Source organism: Balaenoptera borealis, assembly GCF_965194805.1.
Source record: "Balaenoptera borealis genome assembly, chromosome: 8".
In the NCBI taxonomy this organism is placed as follows: domain Eukaryota; kingdom Metazoa; phylum Chordata; class Mammalia; order Artiodactyla; family Balaenopteridae; genus Balaenoptera; species Balaenoptera borealis.
Window position 1 is genome coordinate 39966272 of NC_138865.1, and position 26943 is coordinate 39993214.

Sequence of the window (26943 nt, forward strand, 5' to 3'; positions counted from 1 at the left end):
AACACACCTTTCTTCCCCACTCCCGCACCTCGTGGCTTGAGGGATCTTAGTTCCCGGACCAGGGATCGAACCTGGGCCCCCTGTAGTGGAAGCTCAGAGTCCTGGACCACCAGGGGATTCCCTAAAACACCCCTTTACATAAAGAGGGCTGGAGAGTGGCTGAAGCAGGAACCAAAAGTAGACTTGGAGACGATTTCACTGAACTTGCAGGAAGGTCCCAAGTTGTAACACCCACTGTATAAACCAATGGTTGCAAATGCAAAGCAGGATTTTGAATAGCTTAGGGGCTATTCAAGATAATACAAGATGAAGTTACAAGATGAAGGTGTCATTAATGATATCTGATGTCTCTTGACACCACCTGTATCTCTCCTTCCCTATTTCCCTTTCCTTCCTTCTTATTCTGTCTTACTCCAATAATAGACTTTAATAAAAGCTGAAGCCATGTATTCTGCTCTTAATTTTAGAAATAAAATTAAGAAATAAATTTAAATATTAGAAATAAGTCTTTCAGTGACTAATCTGACTAAATTGCTTCACAGACAAGTGTTATTACATCCTTCATAGCTTTTGTATATTATAAATATTAGAGTAAATTTCTTAATCTTTCGATCTTTGGCTGACAGTCAGGAGCCCTACAGAAAGAAGACCACCACCAGCCTTGTGGCCCATGGTGAAAGCATTTTTATAAACAAAACACAATCTACAGTCACCTCACCATCTGAATTTTGATCCCATCAGACAGACTGGAGATTTGCCTACTAAAACAAATCAGAGAAGGAAATGAGAGTAAGAAGAATCTTAATTTCAACTGAGAAATTCAAAGGGATTTTATCCTTGTTTATTAATTTTTTTCTCAACTGTAGGAAGATGTTTTGCTTATAAGAGTACCTCCGGTTCCCCTGTGACTAAATGGGTTGCATCTTTGGAATGTCAGACACAGCCAAGTTTACTCCAGTTAACCCGTAGAAGTAGTACCTCGAACTTTTTAATAGTCCTTATACTGACTACAATTAATGATCAATTAAATAATTTATGGTTGACAGCTTTTCCTCTAAACTCCCTGAGAACAGGGACTGTAATGCAATGCCCTGTAACTAATACAGTTTCTACGCCATAGTAGGTGCACAGTAAGTATTTATTAAAGGAATGAATGAGAATGCTTGGGACGGAGCCCCAAGGAACTATATGTAACATTAAGGGTTGAGTGAAAAGGCTTATACGGTACAGGAAAAGGAGAAGGAGACGTACAGATGGTAGGAAAGAACTAGCAAAATGTGATCACAGAAGTCAGGGACAAGAATATTTTAAGGAGTAAATGGTCCACTATGTACGATGAAAACTGGACTTAGGGGAATGGAAACCATTGATTACTTTAGCAAGGGTGATTTCCATAGTGTGGTAAGAATGAAAGCCATTTTGGCATGGGTTCAAGAGTGAATATGAGGCAAAAAATGGAACCAGTGTCTTGTCTGATCAGGCTGCTATAACAAAACACTACAGACTCAGTAGCTTAAAGACAACAGAAATTTATTTCTAGAGACCGGAAGTCTAAGATCAAGGTGTTAGCTCGGTCAGTGTTCTAGTGTGAGCCCTCTTCCTGGTTTAGAGCCAGCACCTTTGAAATCACCGTGTCCTCACATGGTAGAAGGGGCTAGGGATCTCTGTGGGCTCACTTTTATAAGGGCACTAATTATTCCCATTCATGAGTGCTTCACCCTCAAGACTTAAGCAACTCTCAAAGGCCCTACTTCCTAATACCATCATCTTTGGGGGTTAGAATTTCAACACAATGAATTTTGAGGGGACACAAACATTCAGACGGTAGCAACCAGTAAGTGCAGATAGAAAACTGTTTTTTGGGTTTTTTCTTTTTTGCTTTCTGTTTTTTTTTTTTTTTAATAAATACATATACTCAAGGATGCTTGCTCATTGCTTTGTTTCTTTTTTTTTTTTTAATTTTTGTTTATTTATTTATTTATTGTTGGCTGTGTTGGGTCTTCGTTTCTGTGCGAGGGCTTCCTCTAGCTGCGGCGAGCGGGGGCCACTCTTCATCGCGGTGCGCAGGCCTCTCACTATCGCGGCCTCTCTTGTTGCGGAGCACAGGCTCCAGACGCGCAGGCTCAGTAGTTGTGGCGCACGGGCTTAGTTGCTCCGCGGCATGTGGGATCTTCCCAGACCAGGGCTCGAACCCGTGTCCCCTGCATTAGCAGGCAGATTCTCAACCACTGCGCCACCAAGGAAGCCCCTGTTTTTTGGGTTTTGTTTTAAATTTATTTTATTATTTTATTTTATTTATTTATTGTTTCTGGCTGTGTTGGGTCTTCGTTGCTGCGTGCGGGCTTTTCTCTGGTTGCGGTGAGTGGGGGCTACTCTTCATTGCGGTTCACCGGCTTCTCATTGCGGTGGCTTCTCTTGTTGCAGAGCATGGGCTCTAGGTGCACGGGCTTCAGTAGTTGTGGCTCGTGGGCTCAGTGGTTGTGGCTCGCGGGCTCTAGAGCGCAGGCTCTGTAGTTGTGGCACACGGGTTTAGCTGCTCCGCGGCATGCGAGATCTTCCCGGACCAGGGATCAAACCCGTATCCCCTGCACTGGCAGGCGGATTCTCAACCACTGCGCCACAAGGGAAGCCCAGAAAACTGGTTTTTAATGGGAGAAGAATTCTTGGCTTCACACATTAAAAAATTGATAAAGATGCAACTATTAGAAAATCAAGGGAAAAGAGGGTTGAGTAAGGTAGTGCATGGGAAAGCACAGAGCACTGTGCCTGGCCCAGAGTAAGAAGTCTAGATGTTGTCATATTATTGCTCTTAGGATTAGCTTCTCCATGCGTGTCTTGAGACCTCTCCCTCTCAAATGTATAGTAGAAGTTCTTGTGGGAGGGTCTTCAACTATTCAAACAACAGCCTAAGTCAAAGAAAAGCAAAAGAAACAATAACAGGAAATTGGAACCAGGCTGAAATAATCACGCATTATCAAGTGCAAATATGAAAAACTAAGATAAGAGTGAAAGACAACCCAGCAGGAGAAGGGCAGTGATGTCTTGGAGTGTACAATTCTACATTTATACGACTTTTAGCTAGTTCCAGGATCTGGAAACCACATGTGAAAAAAGGAAAACATATACATATGTGTTTTTGGAGAAATTTAACTCCACTATTGGTGATGACTTGGTTAGGGTGGTGACAAGTCGACCATCCCATTATAAAGTTACATTTCTCTCTTTCTAATTAGTAAGTGATCTGAGCAGTGATTCTTCAGGCTGTGTGAATATCCAGTTCCCCAGCACATTTCACCGCCTGGTTTTTGCATCCATTGATGACCCTTTCCTGGATCAATTATTACTTTGGGAGTTGCAAAATGGTAACCTTCATTTCTTCAGTATTCCTTACCCCACATTGTTTTGAAAAGAATGAACTTCCCTTTTTTTGTCTTTCTCTCTTTTTGAGTATCGTTGTAGACTAACATTCCCTTTTATTCAATGTTTTATAATCAATTACCAACATTATTTGTTTCTACCAAACTTTTTACGAAATTTTTCAAACATACAGAAAAGTTGAAAGAATTTCATAGTGAACACATCACCCACATTCTACAATTTACATTTTACTATCCTTTATCACATATTTCTTCATTTATGCTGCCCTCTATCCATCCATCATTCCGTCATATTTCTTTTTTTAATTTTATTTATTTATTTATTTATTTTTGGCTGTGTTGGGTCTTCGTTTCTTTTTTTTTTTTTTTTTTAATTTATTTATTTATGGCTGTGTTCGGTCTTCTTCTCTGTGCGAGGGCCTTCTCCAGTTGCGGCGAGCGGGGGCCACTCTTCATCGCGGTGCGCGGGCCTCTCACTATCGCGGCCTCTCTTGTTGCGGAGCACAGGCTCCAGACGCACAGGCTCAGTAGCTGTGGCTCACGGGCCCAGCCGCTCTGCGGCATGTGGGATCTTCCCAGACCGGGACTCGAACCCGTGTGCCCTGCGCATTGGCAGGCGGATTCTTAACCACTGCGCCACCAGGGAAGCCCTGGGTCTTTGTTTCTGTGCGAGGGCTTTCTCTAGTTGTGGCGAGTGGGGGCCACTCTTCATCGCAGTGCGCGGGCCTCTCACTGTTGTGGCCTCTCTTGTTGCGGAGTACAGGCTCCAGACACGCAGGCTCAGTAGTTGTGGCTCACGGGCCTAGTTGCTCCGCGGCATGTGGGATCTTCCCAGACCAGGGCTCCAACCCGTGTCCCCTGCATTGGCAGGTGGATTCTTAACCACTGCGCCACCAGGGAAGCCCCCATCGTATTTTTTGACATAAGTTGCAGTCATTATTCACATTTTTTACGTTTTGGTACTCAGTTTGTCCCAAATTTGGCCAGTAATCAGAGTATATAAAAATGAGGTCATGTTAATGGTTTTTACCAGGTTCCTGCTTCCAGACTACCAGAATCAGAAGTGGGGCTGAGGGTTGGCCTTCATGGCACCTCTATCTTGCCGCATTAGTGGAATGGCCCAACCAAGTGGACATTGCATGCAGCAACCCATCTCCAGCCTACCTGAGCTTGTCTGGTCTGGCACCAGAATTACATTGGAAGCTAATCTGCATTTCATCTTTTAAATATAACCCAGAACTCTGATCATTTCTGATAGAAAAAAACAACCTCTTTTAGAAAAATCGTATGACATCAGCCTTGGACAATTAAGCAGGAAGCTTAACCATCACTCATTTTCTCTTTATTTCAAGAATCTATATGAACCAGATGCTAAGTCCTTTATTCTTGGGCATTATTTAACTTATCTGACTAGTAGATTTACTGGATGATAATATGGACAGAACCAGAAGTAAAACCAGGACCTCCAATGACAAATAAGAAAAAAAAAAAAGGTCCATATTCTCCCAGATGTATCCATTTATGATGGCTTCATAAATAAGAGATACATCAGGTGGGGAGTGGGCAGGGAAACCTTTCCCATGGGCCTGAGGAGAAAGGGGCACATTCCACTCCACAGACCAAGAAGAGATTGAACTCCATGTTTGAAATGTATGTGACAGATGCAAAAGGACACTCACTACATTAAGCTACTAAATACAAGTAGAAAAAAGAATTCGTATCTATTGCATAATTTACATCCATGGCATTGAAATTAAAGTGGTTATTTGAACTTGCCACTGGACCTTGCTGGGGGTTTTTTTCCTTGTTTTTTAAAGTGTTAATAAAGATGCATATATGTTATTCTATCAAAAATTAATTTTAATATTTTTAAAAATAAATTTATTTATTTATTTATTTATTTATTTCTGGCTGTGTTGGGTCTTAGTTTCTGTGCGAGGGCTTTCTCCAGTTGCGGCAAGCGGGGGCCACTCTTCATCGCGGTGCGCAGGCCTCTCACTGTCGCGGCCTCTCTTGTTGCGGAGCACAGGCTCCAGACGCACAGGCTCAGTAGTTGTGGCTCAGGGGCCCAGTTGCTCCGCGGCATGTGGGATCTTCCCCGACCAGGGCTCGAACCCGTGTCCCCTGCATTGGCAGGCAGAGTCTCAACCACTGTGCCACCAGGGAAGCCCAATTTTAATATTTTAATAACTGTATTTCAATATAATTGGCTTCCTTTTAATCCTATATATTTAATATTATGTATTTTAAAACACTCTGAAACAGGTGCATCAGCTCCACCAACTGCCCTGCTTCAGGACAGTTCCCAGAAGTTGCACATAGCTTCCGTCACAGTGGCAGAACTTCATCATAACCACTGGGAGTTTAGGAAATATGCCTTTTTCTGGGAAACCGAAGGCCCTGCTAAAATTGAGAGTTACATTTCTAAAGGAAATGGGGAAGAATAGATGTTGGGGACAACTAGCAGTCTTGGCCATAATATTATATTTTTTATTGGAGTCCAAGAGCTGTTAATTAGATTCCTATTTTTTGTTGTCATTTTGGTTTTCCTTTATCCTTACTTTCCCACTTGATTTGTCATAGACTGAAAGAGTTCTCTCAACCTCTTTCTAAATGTGTCCCTAGATTTTTCTCCCAGTTTCCCTTGTGAATCTATGCCACTTGTACATAGATAGCCATCCTTCAGAGAGTGAGATTGTACCCCGACCACTGGCTTATTTTTGGACGTGGTAATGGAATTTTTTGTCCTCTCTTCAGCCTTGATTGATTAAGATGATGACCACTGCGTGTTTTACCTTTCTGAGTCATTTTCAGTATATGGTTGTGTTCTTTTATTCCATCTGACTCAATCAAATAGATTTGCTTGCCCTTAGCTTCTCTCATCATATTTGATGTGATTTTTTAAAAGAACTTTTCATTGGTTTGGTTTATTTTTATTTGGTTTCTTCTGAAGACATATTTTGTTTGTTTGTTTGTTTGTTTTAATGGCTCCTTTTATAACCAACTTAAGATTGTGAGTAATCACAAAATTTCTATATTTTCTACTTTCCATTATTTTATTTCCTTCTGTTCCATCACTTAATTTTAACTGACTATATATCTTTTAGTGTTTACCTTTCTATCTTAAACACTGCTACTTACAATCTCTTCCAGCTCCCAGAAATTAAAAGTTGAGGAAACTGGCTTATTTATCCTACCATCAAAATTTTTGTTTCCTTCTCCTTCAAGTGGTGCTCTGATAATCTTTTCTACATTATCAGGGGTTATAATGTTTATAATTTGTTCTGGAAACTTACTCCCTGGAGTTGTTTTGGATTTCGATTCATTAAAAAGATTCAGAACATGCTATCACTTCTTTTGCCAAAATTTCTCCATTTATCATTTGTTTGGCTGGTTCTTCCTCAAGGTGTTTCTTCAAGAAAGCTCACAGAAGTCATATTCCATGAGTACTTGCATGTTTAAATGTATTTTTTTCTAAATCCAACAAATAGAAACCTTCGTCTAATTTTTCTCCTTCAGGTACAGAACTCTTGACTCTTTCCACTTCTCCTTATGTCTCTATCCTTAGAGGTTCCTTTTGCCTCTGGCTCACGAAGATCACGAAGGGAGAATGTCATCAGTGTTCTGTAGCCCTGACTCCTTGCAGCCAACTCAAAGCTCTGTTCAGAGCATTCAGAGGTGACAGAGAATTGTGCCAGGGCAGTGTGACCATGAGTCCCAGGCTGGTCAGGTGGTTTCCTTGGCACCCAGTCTGTGAACTCACACAGGCTGGCAAGAAAAACAGGCACATTTCACGGAGGAGCAGTCTAGCCAGTGCCCATCACCCCACATTACGGATTACGTAAACCCAAGACTTGAGCCAGAGGTTACCTGCACCAAGAGGGTCAGAAGCAATAGGTAAAGATCGGAGGTTTCTGGAATACTGCCTTTGAAAATGCAACCATTCCAAGGTAATGCTCATGCAACTTGAAAGAAAATTTTAGAAAGAAATGGCCTTAAAATATTTGACATTTGTAGAGTTTTAAAATAGATAGATAGATAGATAGATAGGTAGATGATAGATAGATAGATAGATAGATAGATAGATAGATAGATAGATAGATGATAGTTAAGAGGGGGTAGGAATGATTGCAATTTGAAGAGATTAGATTCACAAAACAGATGTTGACTTTTACATGCCAACTTTCAACAAGAGGACGAAGTGGCAAAGAGGCGCCACCACCTTTGAGTGGCTGGGCCCCTGCCACGGTAGGTGGGCCGCGTCACGCCACCTCCGGCTCATAGCTTTGCCTCCCTCTCCTGTTCTGCCGCGGGCCCACGATGCCGCAGTACCAGACACAGGAGGAATTCAGTCACGCAGCGGAGAAACTCTACCTCGCAGACCCTATGAAGGCACGTGTGGTTCTCAAATATAGGCATTCTGATGGGAGTTTGTGTATTAAAGTAACAGATGATTTAGTTTGTTTGGTGTATAGAACAGACCAAGCTCAAGATGTAAGGAAGATTGAGAAATTCCACAGTCAACTAATGCGACTTATGGTGGCCAAGGAATCCCATCAGTGTTGCCATGGAAACGGACTGAATGGTTTGAAATGAAGACTGTTTGTCATGTTCTTAGGAAGTAAATATCTTTTGAGTTTGAGAAAGTGTTGCGACAGAAAATACTTTATGTAACTAAGTGGGCTATTCAGAAGCCAAGAGATCATTTTTTGTACTTTGTTCTTTAATGTTTACTTTAGAGGGCTAGGAATGTAAATGCTTTCAGTTAGAAAGCCTTTATTTAGTTTTGGAAATGGAACAAGGAATGTCTCTATCTTGGAAACTTTTTGCAGATTGTTTGATGTTAGGCAAAATAAAAAATTACTCTCTGGTAAGTTTGTATCAGTAATTTGAAAATGAGATATCAAGAAAAGCCAATTCTTCCTTAAATTTAGTTAATCTGTCTTTAAAAGAAAATTAAATGTAACCGTTTTGCTGGATTGATATATTTCTTTTGGAGCATAAATTTTGTGCTGTTGATTACCAGCAAATACAAAATACGGTAACTGGAATTAACTGTGCACTGCACAGCAGTATAGCTGATTATATATGGTAGTGTAGTCTCAATTATATCTAAAAATAACTATGAAAACAAGTATGCTTTACCTTAAACTTTACAAATTTAAACTATATGTTTTGTTTTGTTTTGTTTTATTTTTATAAATTTATTTATTTATTTTTGGCTGTGTTGGGTCTTCGTTGCTGCATGCGGGCTTTCTCTAGTTGCAGCGAGCAGGGGTTATTCTTCGTTGCCGTGCGATGGCTTCTCATTGCAGGGGCTTCTCATTGAGGTTGCTTCTCTTGTAGCGGAGCATGGTTTTTAGGCGTGCGGGCTTCAGTAGCTGTGGCACGCAGGCTCAGTAGTTATGGCGCGTGGGCTTAGTTGGTCCACGGCATGTGGGATCTTCCAGGACCAGGGCTCAAACCTGTGTCCCCTGCATTGGCAGGAGGATTCTTAACCACTGCGCCACCAGGGAAGTCCCTGGTTTTTTTTTTTAACATCTTTATTGGAGTATAATAGCTTTACAATGTTGTGTTAGTTTCTGCTGTATAAAAAAGTCAATTAGCTATACATAAACATATATCCTCATATCTCCTCCCTCTTGCATCTCCCTCCCACCCTCCCTATCCCACCCCTCTAGGTGGACACGAAGCACCGAGCTGATCTCCCTGTGCTATGTGGCTGCTTCCCACTAGCTATCTATTTTACATTTGGTAGTGTATATATATCCATGCCACTACATCTGCATCTTTATTCCTGTCCTGCCCCTAGGTTCTTCAGAACCGTTCTTTTTTTTTTTTTAGAGTCCATAAACTCTATTTTTAAATATAAGGGATTCATCGTATCATTAACTTGTTGAGCAAAGACTTACTTTGAATCTAATTTTCAGTGCTCAGAAACATCTGCCAATACTTTAAATGCATGAACAGAATGTTCACTAATGGATTGAAACAACCATATTACAGAAATATTTGCCACATATTTGCCATCTGTATTTTCTCAGAAGGGCTAAGGATTATTTGAACTGCTAAATTTTTGCATACCTCTACGACACCCCAACACATTTCTCTCATTACTTAATCAAGGTGTTAAGCATGACTGACACAACTGTTCTCCATTAAACCAGAAATATGATATTATTTGATATTTATCTTATATTTATAACTTGAATTTTACCACCTAAATATAATGTTCACATGTTGATTCCTACATTAAAATATTTTTTGTTAGGAATTTGTGTGTTAACCAACGTTTTAACGTGGAAAGTTCCGTTAGCCATATGAATTTTGGCATGTTTCAGAGAGATCAGTAAATAAAATATTACATGAATAAAAAAAAAAAAAAAGAGGACAAATTGACTAAATGCCCCAGAGCAAGCAAGCAAGTAGCAAGCTAAACCATAAAATTAACATAAAAGTTAATGAGTACTTACTGTGTGTGGCACCAGACTGATCACACAGCCCCGCTAGGTAGGTAAAGAAAGCTGTGTTCCCATGTAATAGGGTATGAGGCCTCAAGAAAGTAAGGCTGGATTTGAACCCAGGTATGACCATGGAACCCAAGATTTTTATCATAATACAGCACCAATTCATACAGATAATTTACCAATATTCCAAGAAGCAGTCATCTAAGATTTATGTTAAGTCACTGCCTGTGATCTCTTTATATCGCATTTTGGAATTTTAAGTTATTATTTGAGGCTGTTGTTCTAGTCTAGTCCCATTCCATGTTCAGAGAAATGAATACAGAAAGGTTAGATCACTTGAAGAAGCTCAGAAAAGCAACAGAAACTGGAGATGTATTACCAACACCTCCACTTAGACATTTAAGGCTTAGAATATTAAAACATAAGGTAAACTTCTTAAAGAAATAGAGAAAGTAGTTCCGTGCTAGTCCTGTACCACTTGTAGAGACACAGTTTTATCTGTTATTTTAAGTTTGAGAGCCCCTTTTCCATTCATTCAAAAACAGTCATTGAGCACTTGTATGCCTGACACTGTGCTGAGCACATAGTATTCAGCAGAGAACAGAGGACAAAGTATCTGCCCTCTCAGCTTAGAGTCCAGGGGGTAAAATACAGATTTACACAGTCCCAAGTCCAAATGACATCACATTCCCATTTTTGTTGCTGGCCTTGGGACTTTGACATCCATGGCAACATTTAAGGCATGCCTTGGTCTCAGAACGCACCACATTGATTGCTTCTGTTACTGAATTAAACACAAGGCCTCCGTCTTGGGGTAGCCAAACCAAAGCCCCCTTGGCTCAGTCAGGGAGTTCTTTCCCACCTGGGCTCATGCTGCCAATAATGAAACTGAGTTTGGTGAAAGCCAGACGGGCTTTTATTCTATAGCCAGAGAATGGAGAAGGGGAACTCATGCTCTAAAGGCACCTTCTCCCTGGAGGGAGGGAGTAAGGGAATTCCAAGGGTTAGGAGGCAGACAGGTCATCAGGCTCTAGGAAAGGGTGGAGATGTCCAAGGGCAGCTGGGGCATGCGCAGTCTTCCACACTGCTTTGCTCACGGCACGAATTGTGCCTTGCAGAGTACAAATCCCTGCTTCGGGCGGAGATCTTAGCACGGTAATGGAGCAAAGGTAACTCTTGATACCTCCAGGTTTCATCTGTGCAGGCGCCTTCCTGTGGTCAAGTCAGAGCCAGCTCTGGGGGGTTGACCACTGCATATCTCTCAAAGCATGTATCTCTCACAGGACAGCTGCAAAGCCTCTCTGCCAAACACCAGGTACTTTTGAAACAAACACAGAGATAGATCAGGCAAGTGTCCTTCAGCTCTCAGGAGATGGTATAGAAACACAGAGATAAATCAAGGCAAGAAAAGTGGTGACCTTTAGTCTACTTTGTCCACTATCTGGTTTTACTGTGGGCCTTTGTGGCAACCCCGTTGATAAAACACAACTAGCCTGCATGGCTAAAAACCAGTTTCTACGCCTGGGGCCTGGGCTGCATAGCACGGATGACACTTCCAGGAAGTTTGCATTAAAAGTGTACAAAGATGTGAAAATAGATACACACACACATACACATGTAGAAAATTAAATAAACAACCTTTATCACCAATCTAATCTGTGCTGGCAGTATAAAGCCCTCCACCCAAGGTATATTATCCCCCTAGAACTCGCCATGTAATGCCAAGCCCTAGAACTAATTAAAGAACTTCACAGCGACTTCTCGGGATCCTTGTCAACATCACTTTGCCAGCTGGGAAATGCCCATCTTTCATAAACCTATATGCTCCACATCCAACCAAAGGTTAGGATCAAAGTCTACTTGGGTGAAGGTTTCCGTTCTTGCCCCAGGTCTCAAAGCCCAGCTGTGCCCCCTCAGCAAAGTCAGTCACCCAGTCAGAACACACGGGGCCAGAGTAGCTTCTATAAGGAAGGTGGAAAGAAAGGCCCCCCTGGCACAGTGATGCTGAGTCTCAGCAGAGAAACCGCGGCCGAGAAATGGAAGCCACATTGTTCAATCAGGGCCACAATGAGAGGGAGAGACCCAAGTGAGTGGAGCAGGCACAGTTAGAAGAAGAAAGAATATCAAACTCATCACGGAGACGTGACCTGCCCACAAATGCAGGAGTGCCCATTCGTGTTATTTAAAGGGCACAGTTGACTTAGAACCAGTCTATGGGGTCAGAAGGCCACCGTGCTGGCATGAGAAATGACCACCAGAACCTAAATAGAGTTTAAAAGTGGTCACAAGCCTTTCTGGAATCTTCAACACCTCTGTCATTTCTACTCTTGTCTAGAGCCCAAATCAGACTTTCTTAATTGAAAGGGAATTCAGTCTGCAGGTACACTACTATGTCTTTAGACATTCCCAAGGCCAAAGGGTCTTGGCCCAAGGGCCAAACTCTATGAGTACAATATGGCCTGCAGTTGGAAAGTCTGAGTTCAGATTCCATCTCATCTACTTCTGGTTGTGCAACCTGAGTCAAGTAATCTTCTCTTTGCCTTAGTTTCCTCATCTATAAAAAGAGGGATCCTGGTACCCACCTCACAGGACTCTTAGGATCAGATTTCTTTTTTTCTTTTTTTTTTTTTTTTTTTGGCTGTGAGGGGTCTTCGTTGCTGCACGCGGGCTTTCTCTAGTTGCAGCGAGCAGGGGCTACTCTTCGTTGTGGTGCGCGGGCTTCTCATTGCGGTGGCTTCTCTTGTTGCGGAGCACGGGCTCTAGGCTCATGGGCTTCAGTAGTTGCAGCACTCAGGCCCTAGAGCACGTGGGCTTCAGTAGTTGTGGCATGTGGACTCAGTAGCTGCAGTGCACGGACTCTAGGGTGGGTGGGCTCAGTAGTTGTGGCGCACAGGCTTAGTTGCTCCACGGCATGTGGGATCTTCCCAGACCAGGGATCGAACCTGTGTCCCCTGCATTGGCAGGTGGATTCTTAACCACTGCGCCACCAGGGAAGTCCGGGATCAAATACTGATACAAAACGTTGTAAAGGGTTTCATGATGTGTCTTGTACCTACTAAATATTATGTAGGTTTAGGTGCACATAAAAGCAAAAACCAAAAGTAATAAGGGAGAAGTTTGTTTCCTGCAGGTAAGTCAGGAGGTGGTAGTACAGAGCCAGAGTGGGAGCACAGCTCAAGGTTTTCAGGGGCCCAAACCCCCCGCCCCCTGGTTCACCATTTTGACATCACCAAGATGGGGCCCGTGTGTTCATGTCCCAGCTGGAACCATCCACACACCAGGCAGCAGGACAGAGGAGAAGATAGAAGGGACAAAGAGGACCTGCCAGCCATCTCTTAAGGAGCGACCCCAAGCTGCCCCACTCAGGGCTCCACTTCTATTTACATTTCATTGGCAGGAACCTAGTTAAAAGGGAACCCTGGAATCATAGCCTTCATTCTGGGTGGCAATGTGTTCAGCTAGAATTCTATAGAAGGGGACCCCCTCCACAAATAGATGGCAGGGGAGAGTGATTTCAGTTTTCAGAACTTCTATTTTCTAGAAGTTATATGGTTTAGAAACTGAATGAAAGGAAGAAATTAATTTAAAAGGCCTCTGTCCACCTGTACCCCCTGGAACAGCCACTGTAGATCTATAGTTGCTCGAACAGCATGGAAATGCAAGATCAGAAAGACAGGTAGGGGGCTTCCCTGGTGGCGCAGTGGTTAAGAATCCGCCTGCCAGTGCAGGGGCCACGGGTTCAAGCCCTGGTCCGGGAAGATCCCACATGTCGCTGAACAACTAAGCCCGTGCACCACAACTACTGAGCCTGCGCTCTAGAGCCCGCAGTCCACAACTACTGAAACCCACGCACTTAGAGCCCGTGCTCCGCAACAAGAGAAGCCACCGCAATGAGAAGCCCGCACAGCCCAACGAAGAGTAGCCCCCGCTCGCCGCAACCAGAGAAAGCCCGCACCCAGCAACGAAGACCCAACATAGCCAAAAATAAATACATAAATAAATAAATTTATTTAAAAAAAAAAAAGACAGGTAGGGAAAAAAACCCAGGCACCGTGTACTCCCAGCTCAAGGATCTGCCTCCAGAGGGAGCCCAGTCCAAGATCATCCCCTTAGGACACTCAGCCACTAACACTAAGTAGAGAAATTAAAAGTGGTGTGCTGTAAATTGCTTAGAAATACTCATACACGACACCCACAATGTTGTTACCCATTCAGTGGACAGGTGTGCCCTCAGAATACAGTCATGGTTATAGGAGTCCAGTGTACTAAGGTATCTATTAATCTGAATTGCTTAATAGATGGAAAGAAACAATGGGCTAAGAAGTAATTATGGGCCACCTGTTATATAGCTCCCACGACTCTAGTTTAAAAAGAAGCAGAGATATAGGTGTTTTAAGGGTCATTTTTCAGGCACCAATTAACACCCACAAACACCCCAATTGTTTCTGTTGGAAATCCTCAGCCGGGAGATATAGTTCTTCTGAAAACACTAAAAAGCCCAAGCATGGGGGCTTCCCTGGTGGCGCAGTGGTTAAGAGCCCGCCTGCCAATGCAGGGGACACGGGTTCAAGCCCTGGTCCGGGAAGATCCCACATGCCGCGGAGCAACTAAGCCCGTGCGCCACAACTACTGAGCCTGCTCTCTAGAGCCCCCGAGCCAGAACTACTGAGCCCACGAGCCACAACTACTGAAGCCCACGCGCCTAGAACCCGTGCTCTGCAACAAGAGAAGCCACCGCAGTGAGAAGCCCGCGCACAGCAACGAAGACCCAACGCAGCCAAAAATAAAAATAAATAAAATAAATAAATCAAAAAAAAAAAAAAAAAGCCAAGGCATGTAATCTAGCAGGGGTAAAACAATCCCATTATTGTTACAAATACATCCAGAGGTGCTCTTGTTGCCGCTTATGCCCACTTTAACCCCAGCCCCACACCAACCCCCCCTCCCCTCCCCCTTCCTCTTTCATTAACTTTAAAAAGGACAGCTCCACCCTCTTGTTCCACAAGGAAGTCTCAGATTCTGCCACCAGGTGGCAGGAATAATCAGCACCAAGAAGCTGAAGCTCTTGGAACCAGAAAATGTTAGGATTCTGGAAGGGACCATGAGAACACCAAGTCAAAACTATGTTGTCTCGATGGGTGGATGGAGGGGTAGGAAGATATGACCTGCCCAGGGTCACATGTGTAATTAGGGACCTAAATGACCAAGCCCCCTCCGTTACCTGTGTCCTGTTTTTCCACCAACTCTTGCTGGGTTTTATTTTTAACTTTTTATTAAGCAAATTTTCAGCACCCATGAAAGTAGGAATAGTAAAAGGAGTCCCTAAGTGCCCATCAGCCAGCTTCAGCAATTAGCAACACTTTGTCATCTTTCCACACTATATATATTGTCCTCCACATACCGCTATATTTTGTTTTTTGTTTTTTGTTTTAATTTATATATTTACTTATTTCTTTTTGGCTGCACTGGGTCTTTGTTGCTGTGCACGGGCTTCCTCTAGTTGTGGCGAGCGGGGGCTACTCTTCTTTTCCGTGCACGGGCTTCTCATTGCGGTGGCTTCTCTTGTTCCAGAGCACAGGCTCTAGGCGCGCGGGCTTCAGTAGTTATGGCTCGTGGGCTTCAGTAGTTGTGGCTCACGGGCTCTAGAGCGCAGGCTCAGTAGTTGTGGTGCACGGGCTTAGCTGCTCCGTGGCATGTGGGATCTTCCCTGGACCAGGGCTCGAACCCATACCCCCTGCATTGGCTGGCAGATTCTTAACCACTGCACCACCAGGGAAACCCCATACCACTATATTTTGATACCAAGTATCCAGAGGTACTACACTGCACTAGATAATGCAACGTTAAAGTCACCTTGGTTCACTAATTCAACAAACAATCGTTAGTATCTGTTATATGCAAGGAACTGGGCTCAAGTAAGGTATGAGCACCTGTAACACAATAAAGCAGTTTGGCCACAAAACTTTTATGCATAAATCATATGTGTGCAGGAAGTTAGACTTTATTCATGTTTATACACTCTTGTGTTTCAGTAAATGGAACATGTAATACAATTTGGAATTACATTTTTTTCCCTAGATCTGTGGGGCCAGCCAGAGATCTAAATTTAAAATCAAACTCATACACTTGTTCCTTTTTCAAAGACATGGTCGCAGCCGACAGGGCTAGCAGGGAACATGTCCTGAAAAGATATAGGCACCTACCTGACACTGTTTATCTATCTGTTGCCTTACTTGGAATGAAGTACCATATAAAATGTCTAGTTGGGCTGAGATGGGAGAAAGATTGGACCCACCCAAAATAGGTAAAAGATAAATGAACCAGGTATTTGTCACATTTGGAAAAAGCGGAAGGGTGTCAGGATACCCGTCCAAGAGCAAACCCTACTCAGTTTGTTAAAGTAAAATCAAAAAAAGTAAAAATAAAATTGGTCTCACAAAAGAAGCCATTTTTTTCTTATGCTCCTTACTACCAGAGAATGCTTTCAACCGAACAAAACACATTTTAACATCTCATAGATCCAACATCTAAGAATAAAATTATCCGGCCCATGGTTTACTATATTTTGTTTTGTTTTATAATTTGAAAGTCTGTGTGATGTGTTGGAAAGGAGGTTGGAAACCAACATGCTTATCTCAGCTCTGCTTATTAGAAAGTTACATGGCCTAGACCCAGCAACTTTGTTCCCTTCTGTCTTCCTCAAGTTGGACCACACCAATCTTATCTATCATAACAACACAAACCAAAATCATCCATGTTTCAAATATAAACAATGACCTTCGGTACAACACATGCATTTTTCAGGTCATCACGGTACTGGCGGAACCATGCTTTATCTTTAAATCTTGTCATCTAAGGAACTGCTACTATTTTGTAATTTTGCAGGATAGCAGGGAGAATATGGCAAGCTCAGGGCAGGAGAACTTAGCCTGGGCTTGGAGAAAGTCATGTAGTTCTGTTTGGCTGGGTGTTCCTTCATGGTGCCTGCAAGGGGAGCAGAGTGAGGTAAATAAGCAGGATCGTGCAGCCCTGAACCAGGCCAAGGAGTGTGCAACTGACTCCGCAGGCCAGGAGACTCATTTTATTATGGAGGAAGAGTAGCGAAGAAGGAATATAGACAGATCTGGACGAAAGAAAGATCAGAAGCAGAAAACTGATCAAGAACATGTTTAATCAAAGAAGTGAAATAACGCAGAACATTTAGGCATTTGTTAGTCTTGTACTTAAAGCATTCATATCTTTAAGGAAAAAAATATAAGTGAAATATGTGATCCAAATTTTCAACTAAAACTTATTTTTGGTATCAGCCACCATATGTACTATAAGATCATATTAGAAAATGGAAAGATTTAGGGATTTCCCTGGTGGTCTAGTGGTTAGGACTCCGTGTTTCTGTTACAAGGGGCACAGGTTAAATCCCTGGTCAGGGAACTAAGATCTCACAAGCCGCACGGCCAAAAAAAAGAAAACAAAAGGATTTACATTTCTAGATTGAGATAATTTTCTTCCTCCTTATGTGGCTTCTACAGACAGTAAATTGTCAAAATTTTTAAAAATCATCTGTGTTTCTTTATGTGCCAAGCTTCCCTGCTTCTTTCTTTAATCAGCTGACTCATCTAAACACCTCACCTTTGCCATCCCGTCCCTCAAAAGTCTTTGGGTATCATTCATTGAAAGAACATTTGTTTTGTGGCTCTGAAATGTTATTTTTGCGATCTGTATTTTTTCCTAGTGTGATGACGACTGCTTTGAAAACCAGAACACATCAGGAAATGACAACTCACTGAGGAGTAGAGTTGTGCAAAAGAGAGAGCAAGAAAATGGCAAACAGGTACGGCTGGAAAGCAGTGAGTGAATCTATCACCGTGTTAACTACTGTGCAACAGCTATGGGGACAGAAAGCATGGCGCTCAGCTGGCACTCAGAGGAATGAGTTAAATGGTAATTTGAGTGTGTAAGGCAGAGTCATGAGGAAAACACACATGCCCAAACAAAGATTTTGTGTTTATACAACTGTGCTCAGAGTTCTCTGATGGGGAGAGTACCCAGGCTTGCTCTGACACTTCACTATTACTATTACTACTATTAGATTCCAAACTCCATCCCAAGGCAGAAAGCACTGGCTTCAGCAGATAGCATCTCAGTTTTAAAGTAAATGAGGCAGAAAAGAGTAAGGTTCTAAGACATGGTTCTAAAACTGTGTGCATCGCACCCTATGGTTCCTCAGTGACATCTAAGTGTACACAGCAAGCCGAGGTGCTCTGTGACAATGCCACCTCTTATTTCTTTTATATATTGAATTCTGGGTAGGATCTCATTTTTTTGTTTGTTTGCCTGAAAATATCTTTATTATGTGTTCCCTTTTGATGGATATTTTCACTGAGTATAGATTTATTTTTAATTAAAAAAATTTTAATGAAGTAAAGTTGGTGTACAATATTACATAAGTTACAGGTGTAAGGATCTCATTTGAAGACAGCCTTCTGCTAAAAAGAGAGCAAATTGCCCATCTATATCACCCTTAAAAAAGTAATTTTGGGTGCATACTCTGGGGGGAGTTTGCTCATGATAAAAGAATAACTTATTTGAAGTAGAAAATTTGAAATATTATTGCAGCAAAATTTGGAAGACAAAAAATGACCTAATAACCTGTAGTTCCAGCAAAAAACAAAACAAAACAAAGAATCAGTGCCTAACATATTAGAATATAGCTCACTTTAATACAAGTACATATACATCAATAGGCACATGTCACATACATTAGGTTCATGCTTTCATATTATTGGGTCATTGTTTCTTTCATTTAATATATTGTAAAAAGTGTTCATATCACTAAGTAGTCTTCAACCAAAAAAAGAGAAAACAATACTTCTTTTCACACAAAAACCTGCACATGGGTGCTTATAGCAGCTTGATTCATAATTGCCAAAACCTGGAAGCAACCAAGATGTCCTTCAGTAGGTGAATGGATAAATAAACTGTGGTCCATCCAGGCAATGAAATATTATTCAGTACTAAAAACAAATGAGCTATCAAGACATGAAGAGACATGGGGGAGCACTACATGTGTATTACTAAGTCACAGAAGCAACCTGAAAAGGCTGCATACTGTATGGTCCCAGCTATATGTCGTTCTGGAAAAGGCAAACTATGGAGACAGTAAAAAGATCCCTGGCTGCCAAGATGGGAGAGAGGGGTGAATAGGCACAGAGGAGTTTTAGGGTAGTGAAAACACTCTGTATGATACTATGACAGTTGATACATGTTATTAAATACTTATCCAAACCCACAGAATATAGGACACCAAGAGTGAGCCCTAATGTAAACTGCAGACTTTGTCGGTTCATCATTTGTAACAAACGTACCACTCTGGTGGGGAAGTCTATAATGGGGAAGGCTGCATGGGGTTGGGGGCGGGCGGAAAAGTATGGGAGATCTGTGTACCTTCCTCTCAATTTTGCTATGAACCTAAATAAAACTGCTCTTAAAAGTCTTTTTTTTTAATTGTTTCACTAAAAAATGTCAGAAACAAAAAATTAGGTATTATTGTAAACAGAAATATGAAGACTGAGGAGTAGCTACTAGATTTGGCAACAATGGTCCTTAGGTTACCTTGGCAGGTGACCTTAGCAGAAGCCATCTCAGTAGACACCTGGTCACAGTGGCTTGAAAAGTGAGCAGGATGTGAAGGAATGTCACCAAAAGTAAGGGCAATTCTTTCAAGTGGTTTGGCTGTGAAGGGAAGGAGGGAGGGTAGATGTCCCATGGTTGTAGGGTCAAGAAGTTTTTGTTGTTGTTTTGTTTTGTTTTAAAGATGAGAAAGGGTTGGAAAAACCAAAAAAGAAAACAAAAGGAATGCTAGACATTCCATATAGTAGGTAACTTGGGACAATTTCACTCTAAGAAAATAATAATTATGATCATTTAAATCAAAAATGTACCAAACTTTGACTATTGGCCAAGCTTGGTGTTAGGTGGGAAAAAATGAGAAAGGCTTCTCTGGACTCCTGACCTTTGCAGCTACAGCTTGGACTCAGCTGGTCTCTATTACAATCATCCCATCACCTTCCTTGTACCTGAGGCCCAGCCCACAACAGGAAGGCAGCCTAAGTCAGGAGTACAATGGGAGTTTGGTATCAAAGGACTATACGATCTTTGAGGATCCTTTCAGCTCAGAGACATGCTAATAACTAATTTCTTTTTTTGGGGGGGTGGGGGGGGTTAAAGTAAAGAGAATTGAAGGTCTCATGGGATCTGACAAAAAGCTAGAGCTGAGATTTGGCATTATACCTCTTAGAGCATGTTCAAAACTGCTCCACGTCTGCCAGCTTCCTCCCAACCTTCCCTTGCCTTTGCTTACAATAGCTGGACCAGTTTGAGACATTATTGCAAAATGATGAGACGCAGGAAATCCTCTCCACCATCACAAGAATAGGATGGGTCATGGATATTTCAAAGCTAAACAGTACGTGGAAAGATTGTCCATAAAAGATAGCCCAGGTATATACTTCACTCAGTCAGTTAGAGCAAGTGCTAGCTGAGTAAGGGAAATATTTCCCTTTAACCCAACTGATAGAAGAACCCTAGTTCCCAAGGGTAGTTTAACAGCTCTTGAAGATGCTGAGCTACTGTTCACATCTGCAGACCAAGCCTTGGGCTGCCAGGAAAATAAAACCAGCCTTGGTCTCAGTCCTTTGGAAAGTGGGGCTGGCAGAGTCTTACGGAAGATTTGTGCAGCCTCTGGTATTAACTTCATTTAGCACTTGCCTGAAAACAGAGCAGGAGTTGAATGTAGAGACAGGAACTAAACGCAGAGATATTAGCCCTCTCCCTGAAGAAATGGAGAAAATACCAATGGCTCCTTTTGAAGTAAAGGGAGAAATGTATGAACCTGGATTTTTTGTGACAAGGGGGAAAATGTCTGTGCATAGATAATTGGAGCCATCATCTTGCATAATAATTTAAAAGGACCTTTTGGGAAATTTTCCTTGCCAAAATTCTGAGCAAAAGAGATCAGAGTCCATTGTGCTCAGGATTCTCATCATTCCATCTCTGTTCCAATGTTTGATTTCGAGGGTGAAGAGCAAGTCACCATTGAGCAGGATTCTCCAAGAAATGATGATGATGAGGAGGATGACCAAGAGACGCATCAAAAAGGGTACAGATTTAAACCATAGAAATAACCACACTTACCTCCTAAACACAGTGGTTTTGCCACTTTTTAAATTCTCATCTAATTTTTAACATTAATTATGATTTATCAGAGATGGTCACCACCAATCTCCCCTCCCTACTACCCACCCAACACCATTTTCAGAAAAATTAATGGAGCTCTAGAATAATCAACGTGGTAAATTCAAACTGCTAATGTCCTGGGAACCCAATATCCAGGACAATCTTCTAATTAAAGCTGTGAATTGCCAACTAATTGCTCCAGTCTATACAAAAGTAGTTAATTCATCTTCACAATGTTCAATCAATAAGCAATTGATTTCTCAAAAATCCAATTCACTTTAAATCCCAACAAACTTGCTCTTACCTTGTCATATCATAATGTTCCGAGTCCTTATCACCCATTAGCAGGTGAGACAAATTATTATTATTATTTTTTTGGATCAGAAAAATGAAGCTCAGAGAAGTAACTTAGCCAAGGTTAGTGGAACAAAGCTAATTTAAATTTCAGCTTCTGATTCCCAGTCCAAGATTGTCTGGTACTCTATCATAACACAAAAGTATTTGTAAATTTTCTAAATTCCTATTTAAATTTGGTGTAAATTCCTAAGTCTCTGAGGGACTTTATTTTTATGTATCAGAAGACAGAGTCAGTCAGAATTAGGATCAAAAACTCTTGTCACATATACATCATCAAGAATATTTGCCACCTTGGAAACCTGAACTTAGTTTCATCCCTTGTTTTACTTTATGAATCTCTGATCCTGGGGGCTGAGAGCTTCTCTTGGGTGGTCAGAGGTACTCAAGTTTCATCCGTGTTAATGGATGGAAAACAACCACCAGGAGATTGGGAGTTGTTCAGCCTAGATAACCAAATGGCCAAAGCGACTATTTCTAGCTACAGTACTTCCTTTTATGAAGTGTCAAATTGCACTATACACATTCCTTGCAATTAAAAAATCTGATAAATTCAACTTAAAGTAGATGGATGTGCCCTATTACATGCTGCCCTGCAACGCTGCTGCTTTATAACACTATATCCACAGCTGAGGATGATGCATCAGCAGTCCTTCCTAAATTAGACCATGAAAAATTTAGTCTTTGCTATACTTATATTCCCTCAATATGTTCTAGAACAGTGTTTCTAATTCTCAGTACACATATTCACACACATACGTAAGACAAAACTTTCATGAAATAATGCCTGTCGTCACTATGTATGATACCCTCTGAGATGTCCTATTCTTTTGTTTAAGGATGATCGTCATGCACTGTGTGACTGACTTCGCAACCCACTAATGGGTCCCAACCCACAGCTATAAACTATTGTTCCAGAAAAGCAATACGCACTACCACTTCATTTAGCTAAGAATTTGACAAAGGCCTGTCAATCACAATGTCCAAGGTGCTGGTGTTGGGCTCACAGACACCTATTCTCCACGAAGTTACAGTCAGTTAAGGCTTCATAACAAAATACAATCAAAGGAGACAGTAGGAATAAGTCGCAGAGGAATGCCTCTGTTTGATGAAATGCAAGAAGGCTTTGTAGAAGCAAAGGGCTTGAGCTGTGCCCTGAAACGTGAAGGGGGCTGAGATTTGGACACAGGGGCATGACTGCTGGAGGGAAGGGAACTGGAGGTGTTCACCAAGGGGACGGGAGCTCCCAGCGGGGGGCTGAGTCCTTTGAGATCCTGGGGATTGAGAATCTTCTATATAGGAGAAGGGGTTGTTTTAGAAATCCTGTCCAGTGGCCTGGAAGTGGTCATGATTAAATGTGTGAGTAAATTCCTTCCATTTGGTCTCAAGTGGGAGAATGAAGGCACATTGAGCAAAGAGACATGTGCAGGGAAGCCAGGTTTCAGAGCAAGTGGAGGGCCTGGGGGGGCAACCGGGAGCACCCAGGAGAAGGAAGGACAGTTGCTATGGATACAGGCCTGGGGCCTCTCCAGACTCCCTCACTGGTGGACACCATCCTCCCCAGAAGAAGTGATCAGATGCACACGTGGCTCACGCACCACACACTGCCCTGTAACAAAGTTCTGGGCAGAAACAAAGACACCAACCATTCCAGAACGTTCTGAAAAAGCTATATGACAACCCATTGGTTAACAGCCCTCAAATCTCCGAAATTCTACTTTACATGTAAGCATCCTGTGAAGTCCGTTAGCCTCCCGCTAAACAGGATGGTGACTGAGGACAGGGAATCTCCAGCTTGCTCACACTTTGGGAACCAGAAGGGAGAACCAGAAGGGATGAGAGTTCATTGGATTTTTTGGGGGGCGCTGCGTTGGGTCTTCAATGCTGCGCATGGGCTTTCTCTAGTTGCAGCGAGCGGGGGCTACTCTTCGTTGAGGTGGCTTCTCTTGTTGCGGAGCATGGGCTCTACGCACGAGGGCTTCAGTAGTTGTGGCATGCGGGCTCAGTAGTTGTGGCTCATGGGCTCTAGAGCGCAGGCTCAGTAGTTGTGGCGCATGGACTTAGTTGCTCCAAAGCATGTGGGATCTTCCCAGACTAGGGCTCGAACTCATGTCCCCTGCATTGGCAGGTGAAATCTTAACCACTGCGCCACCAAGGAAGTCCCCAATGGATTTTTTTTTTAAGTCAACATTTACATGACAGCTTACAAGCTAGTGGAGGCCCTCCTAGCACAGTGAGAAACACTCTCGTCCTATGGTTTATTCTTAGCTTCTGGTTAGTTATCCTGTCCCCTGCTTTATTTCCAGGAGCATGTTTTCTGCATCTCTGTAATTCCTCAGGGCTTTGGCACATCCATTCAGCAAAGGTTAGCAAGCCACGGCTGATTTTAGTCTAAAATGAAATGAGTTTCTTATTTCTATTTTGTAGGACACATACCTCATGAATGCGTTTGCCTGCTTGATTTACAAAGCCTTATCTAGCTTTAGCGTGCCAGGTTATGTAGTGTATGTGGTGTTTACCTCTGTCTGCCTTCTTGCTTTTGTGTTGTTACAGGTGCCTGGAAAGGAAGTGTGGTACAGTTTACGATTTTTGTAGGGAACACCAAAGAACCCTTAAGTCCATGACCTGGGGCATTTTAATAGCAGGTAAATAACAAAAGGGGATGGAATACCAATGTCTCTTTTCCAGGATCCCTCAAATATTAGTTTTCTGTAGAAAACAAATAAATATTTCCCTTCCCCTTGACTTCCCTGAATCATCCAGAGAGGAGAGAATTTAACCAGGATGCCCTGAGTGGTGGGTCTCAGCTTGAGAAGCCCATGTAGATGGCTTCCCTGTCCTGCTTATGCAGCCAGCAGCTAATTTTTTAGGTCACCTACTCTCACTTTGTTATTGTGGTATGGATTTGAGGGTTGGGTATTGCAAATTCAGGTAACTGGAAAACATGGTGATAATCACAAGGCAGAAACCTAATTGAAGGGGTGATATAAGTAATCAATCAATGCTTTATATAAACACAACACGAGAAGGAGCCTAGGGTCCTGTAGCCCACTCTTCTTACCTGAAAGCAGGACCAGACTGTCTTCACAAATGAGCAGGTGTCCTGTTTTGACTCCCTCCAAACAAAGGGCTCCAGGGCCCATTTCAAAGAACACTCCTGTCTATAAAATGTGAACCCTCCCACCCAAGTCCACAGACATTTAAGCAAGACTGCTGCCCGCCCCCCCCACCGGAGGTCCGTAGTTTCCCGGTGCTCACACAGCTAGAACAGGGAGTAAGCAGGATTGAAAGCTTTCTTTGTACTGGCTCAGAGAGTATTTTGCAGACCATACTCAAAACCACACAGCTATGCCATTGTAGTACAAAGTAAGCAGATGGTGTGGCTGTGTGCCAGGGCGACTTTATTTGTAGAATAAAAATACAAATATACAAATACAACTGTCCTTGCCACCTACAAAAACAAGGGGTAGGCCAAACTTAACTTGGAAACAAAGACTTGTTTGCTGACCTTTAATGGAAAACCGTGCTGTTCTTATCCTAGAATATCATCTTCAAAAGCCATCACCTTGGTCATCGCCCCACCTCTTTCCTTTAGAGATTCTGTGGCACTTAGGGATTGTTGTTGTGACACTCAGAGATTTTCCTACTCAAGCTTAGGCAAATCTGGGCTACAAACTAGAAGACTCAATACCTTTTTGCCAGTAGTTGCTTTAGTGTCTGGCCTTTCTCTGACGGAAGCTCACCTGCTGAGTCTGAATATCAGAAAAAGTAGTACTAAGCAAGAGCCCCAATGATCAAGCAACAAGATTCAAGAATTCAGAAGGTTGTTTGAGAAAAAAAGACCTAGCACCCTGTCCTCCTAGCATTCTTGGTGAAACTGTTTAAAATTTTTTTTAAAACCCAAAATATAGTCCTTATAATCAGAGGCACCTATAGCTATATCAAGAGCACCCCTGCGTTCAATGGTTTCCTGATTGAACCTGCCCTTTGCTGAGCCAGATAAATGCTGGAGGCTGGTCTCCCGCTGATTTGGTGATGTTCACTGTCTGTATTTGCTTCCGACAGGTTACCTGGCTCTAGTGATTGCGGCCTGTGTGCTGAACTTTAACAGAGCCCTTCCTCTTTTCGTGATCACGGTGGTTGCCATCTTCTTTGTGATCTGGGATCACTTCATGGCCAAATATGAATCTCAAATCACTCAGTTCCTCTCTCCTGGCCAAAGGCTTCTGGACAGCCACTGGTTCTGGCTGAAGTGGTAAATGCACTTAGTTCTCTTACTGAGGTTGAGAGTGACGTTAGTCTTTTCCAACACTGTTCCATAGATTTGTTCTGAAATTGCTTCCTCATTTATGGGATATTGAAGCTAGAAACAACCTAGGGAATAATCTGTTAAAAAAATGTCTTCATTTTACAAGCAGGACATCAAGGCCTAGATAAGGCAAGATGTGCTCAAATGTCCCTACAAACTGTCTTAATTTCAAGTGCCACTAAATGATAAAATGTTGTCCAAAAGTTGGGACGGTTCTGACTTGGAGAGGTGGCTTTCTGCTCTGGGCATGAATCTGGACTCTTTGGGAGGAAAGGTCTGTGAATTAGTAAAGCCAACTCTCTCTTATAGGACCCCCTGTCCTGCAAGTGACCATTCAGGGCTTTTCTTTCAGCCTCTCTCTGTGGGACCTCCTCTCTCTCCAGGTGGCCCTACAGGGTAGGACCCAGAACCCATTCTCCCCAGTGTGGCCCACATGGAATCTACCAGGAAAGTTCACACATTCTTGGCCTAATAAACCAGGGTTGTACAATCCCAACAGGGCAACCCTCTCTGGCTCTGCCATCCACTGATTCAGTGCTATCGTATGCCCACTAGATTCCCCAAGGAGTCAGAACCCAGGCTAAAGCCTGACTTAGCTCTCTGAGGCTTGGGTGAGGTCTCCAATGCAGAGGACACATTTCAAGCTCTCCCTTGAAGGGAAGAAGGTAACGCTTCCCCCATCTCCCAAAATGAAGACGCCCAGCAGCTCTCGCAAAGAAATCATGGGACTTCCTCTCCAAGCATCGTTTCTCCTCTCTGACCCCTTTATATATCCTTGAACTGGCAAAGGGCCCAAGTGTTGTGGAGTAAAGGGACACATTGCTTCATTTTTTGACTATGTGCCTTTTTAGCTACACCCAAAAAGAGTCTCTTGCAATTTCTAGAAGCATAATTTCCTGGTACCAGGGTATGTTACTCAATATTTTTTGTTTGTTAGTTGAAGCCTGTTTAAGATTTTAAAGTTAGCACAGCAAATGATGCCAAAGCCTCTTTCTTTGTTCTCTTAGGGTGATTTGGGGCTGCCTGATCCTGGGAGTTATTTTCTGGCTGGTCTTTGACACCGCCAAATTGGGCCAACAGCAGCTGGTGTCCTTCGGTGGACTCATAATGTACATTATCCTGACATTTCTATTTTCCAAGCACCCAACCAAAGTAAGCATGAAATCGATCATTTCTTGGTCTTTTTCCCTCTTTTTTTTCC

At 42.5% G+C, this 26943-nt stretch overlaps 1 protein-coding gene and 1 long non-coding RNA gene across 4 annotated transcripts in view; one reads left to right on the forward strand and one right to left on the reverse strand.

The window, feature by feature from the left end:
* SLC28A3 (solute carrier family 28 member 3) overlaps positions 1–26943 on the forward strand; it is a 61576-nt gene that overhangs the window by 10800 nt on the left and 23833 nt on the right. For all 3 annotated transcript variants that reach the window (XM_082401182.1, XM_082401184.1, XM_082401183.1), the window contains 5 exons: positions 17577–17675; positions 20920–21002; positions 23987–24078; positions 25499–25688; positions 26750–26894. In XM_082401182.1, the coding sequence (XP_082257308.1) occupies positions 17577–17675; positions 20920–21002; positions 23987–24078; positions 25499–25688; positions 26750–26894 (609 nt within the window). The remainder of the gene's footprint in view (positions 1–17576; positions 17676–20919; positions 21003–23986; positions 24079–25498; positions 25689–26749; positions 26895–26943) is intronic.
* LOC309633044 overlaps positions 3669–26943 on the reverse strand; it is a 195184-nt gene continuing 171909 nt past the window's right edge. Inside the window, exon 2 of the long non-coding RNA XR_014247271.1 lies at positions 3669–3847. This is a non-coding gene — a long non-coding RNA (uncharacterized lncRNA). The remainder of the gene's footprint in view (positions 3848–26943) is intronic.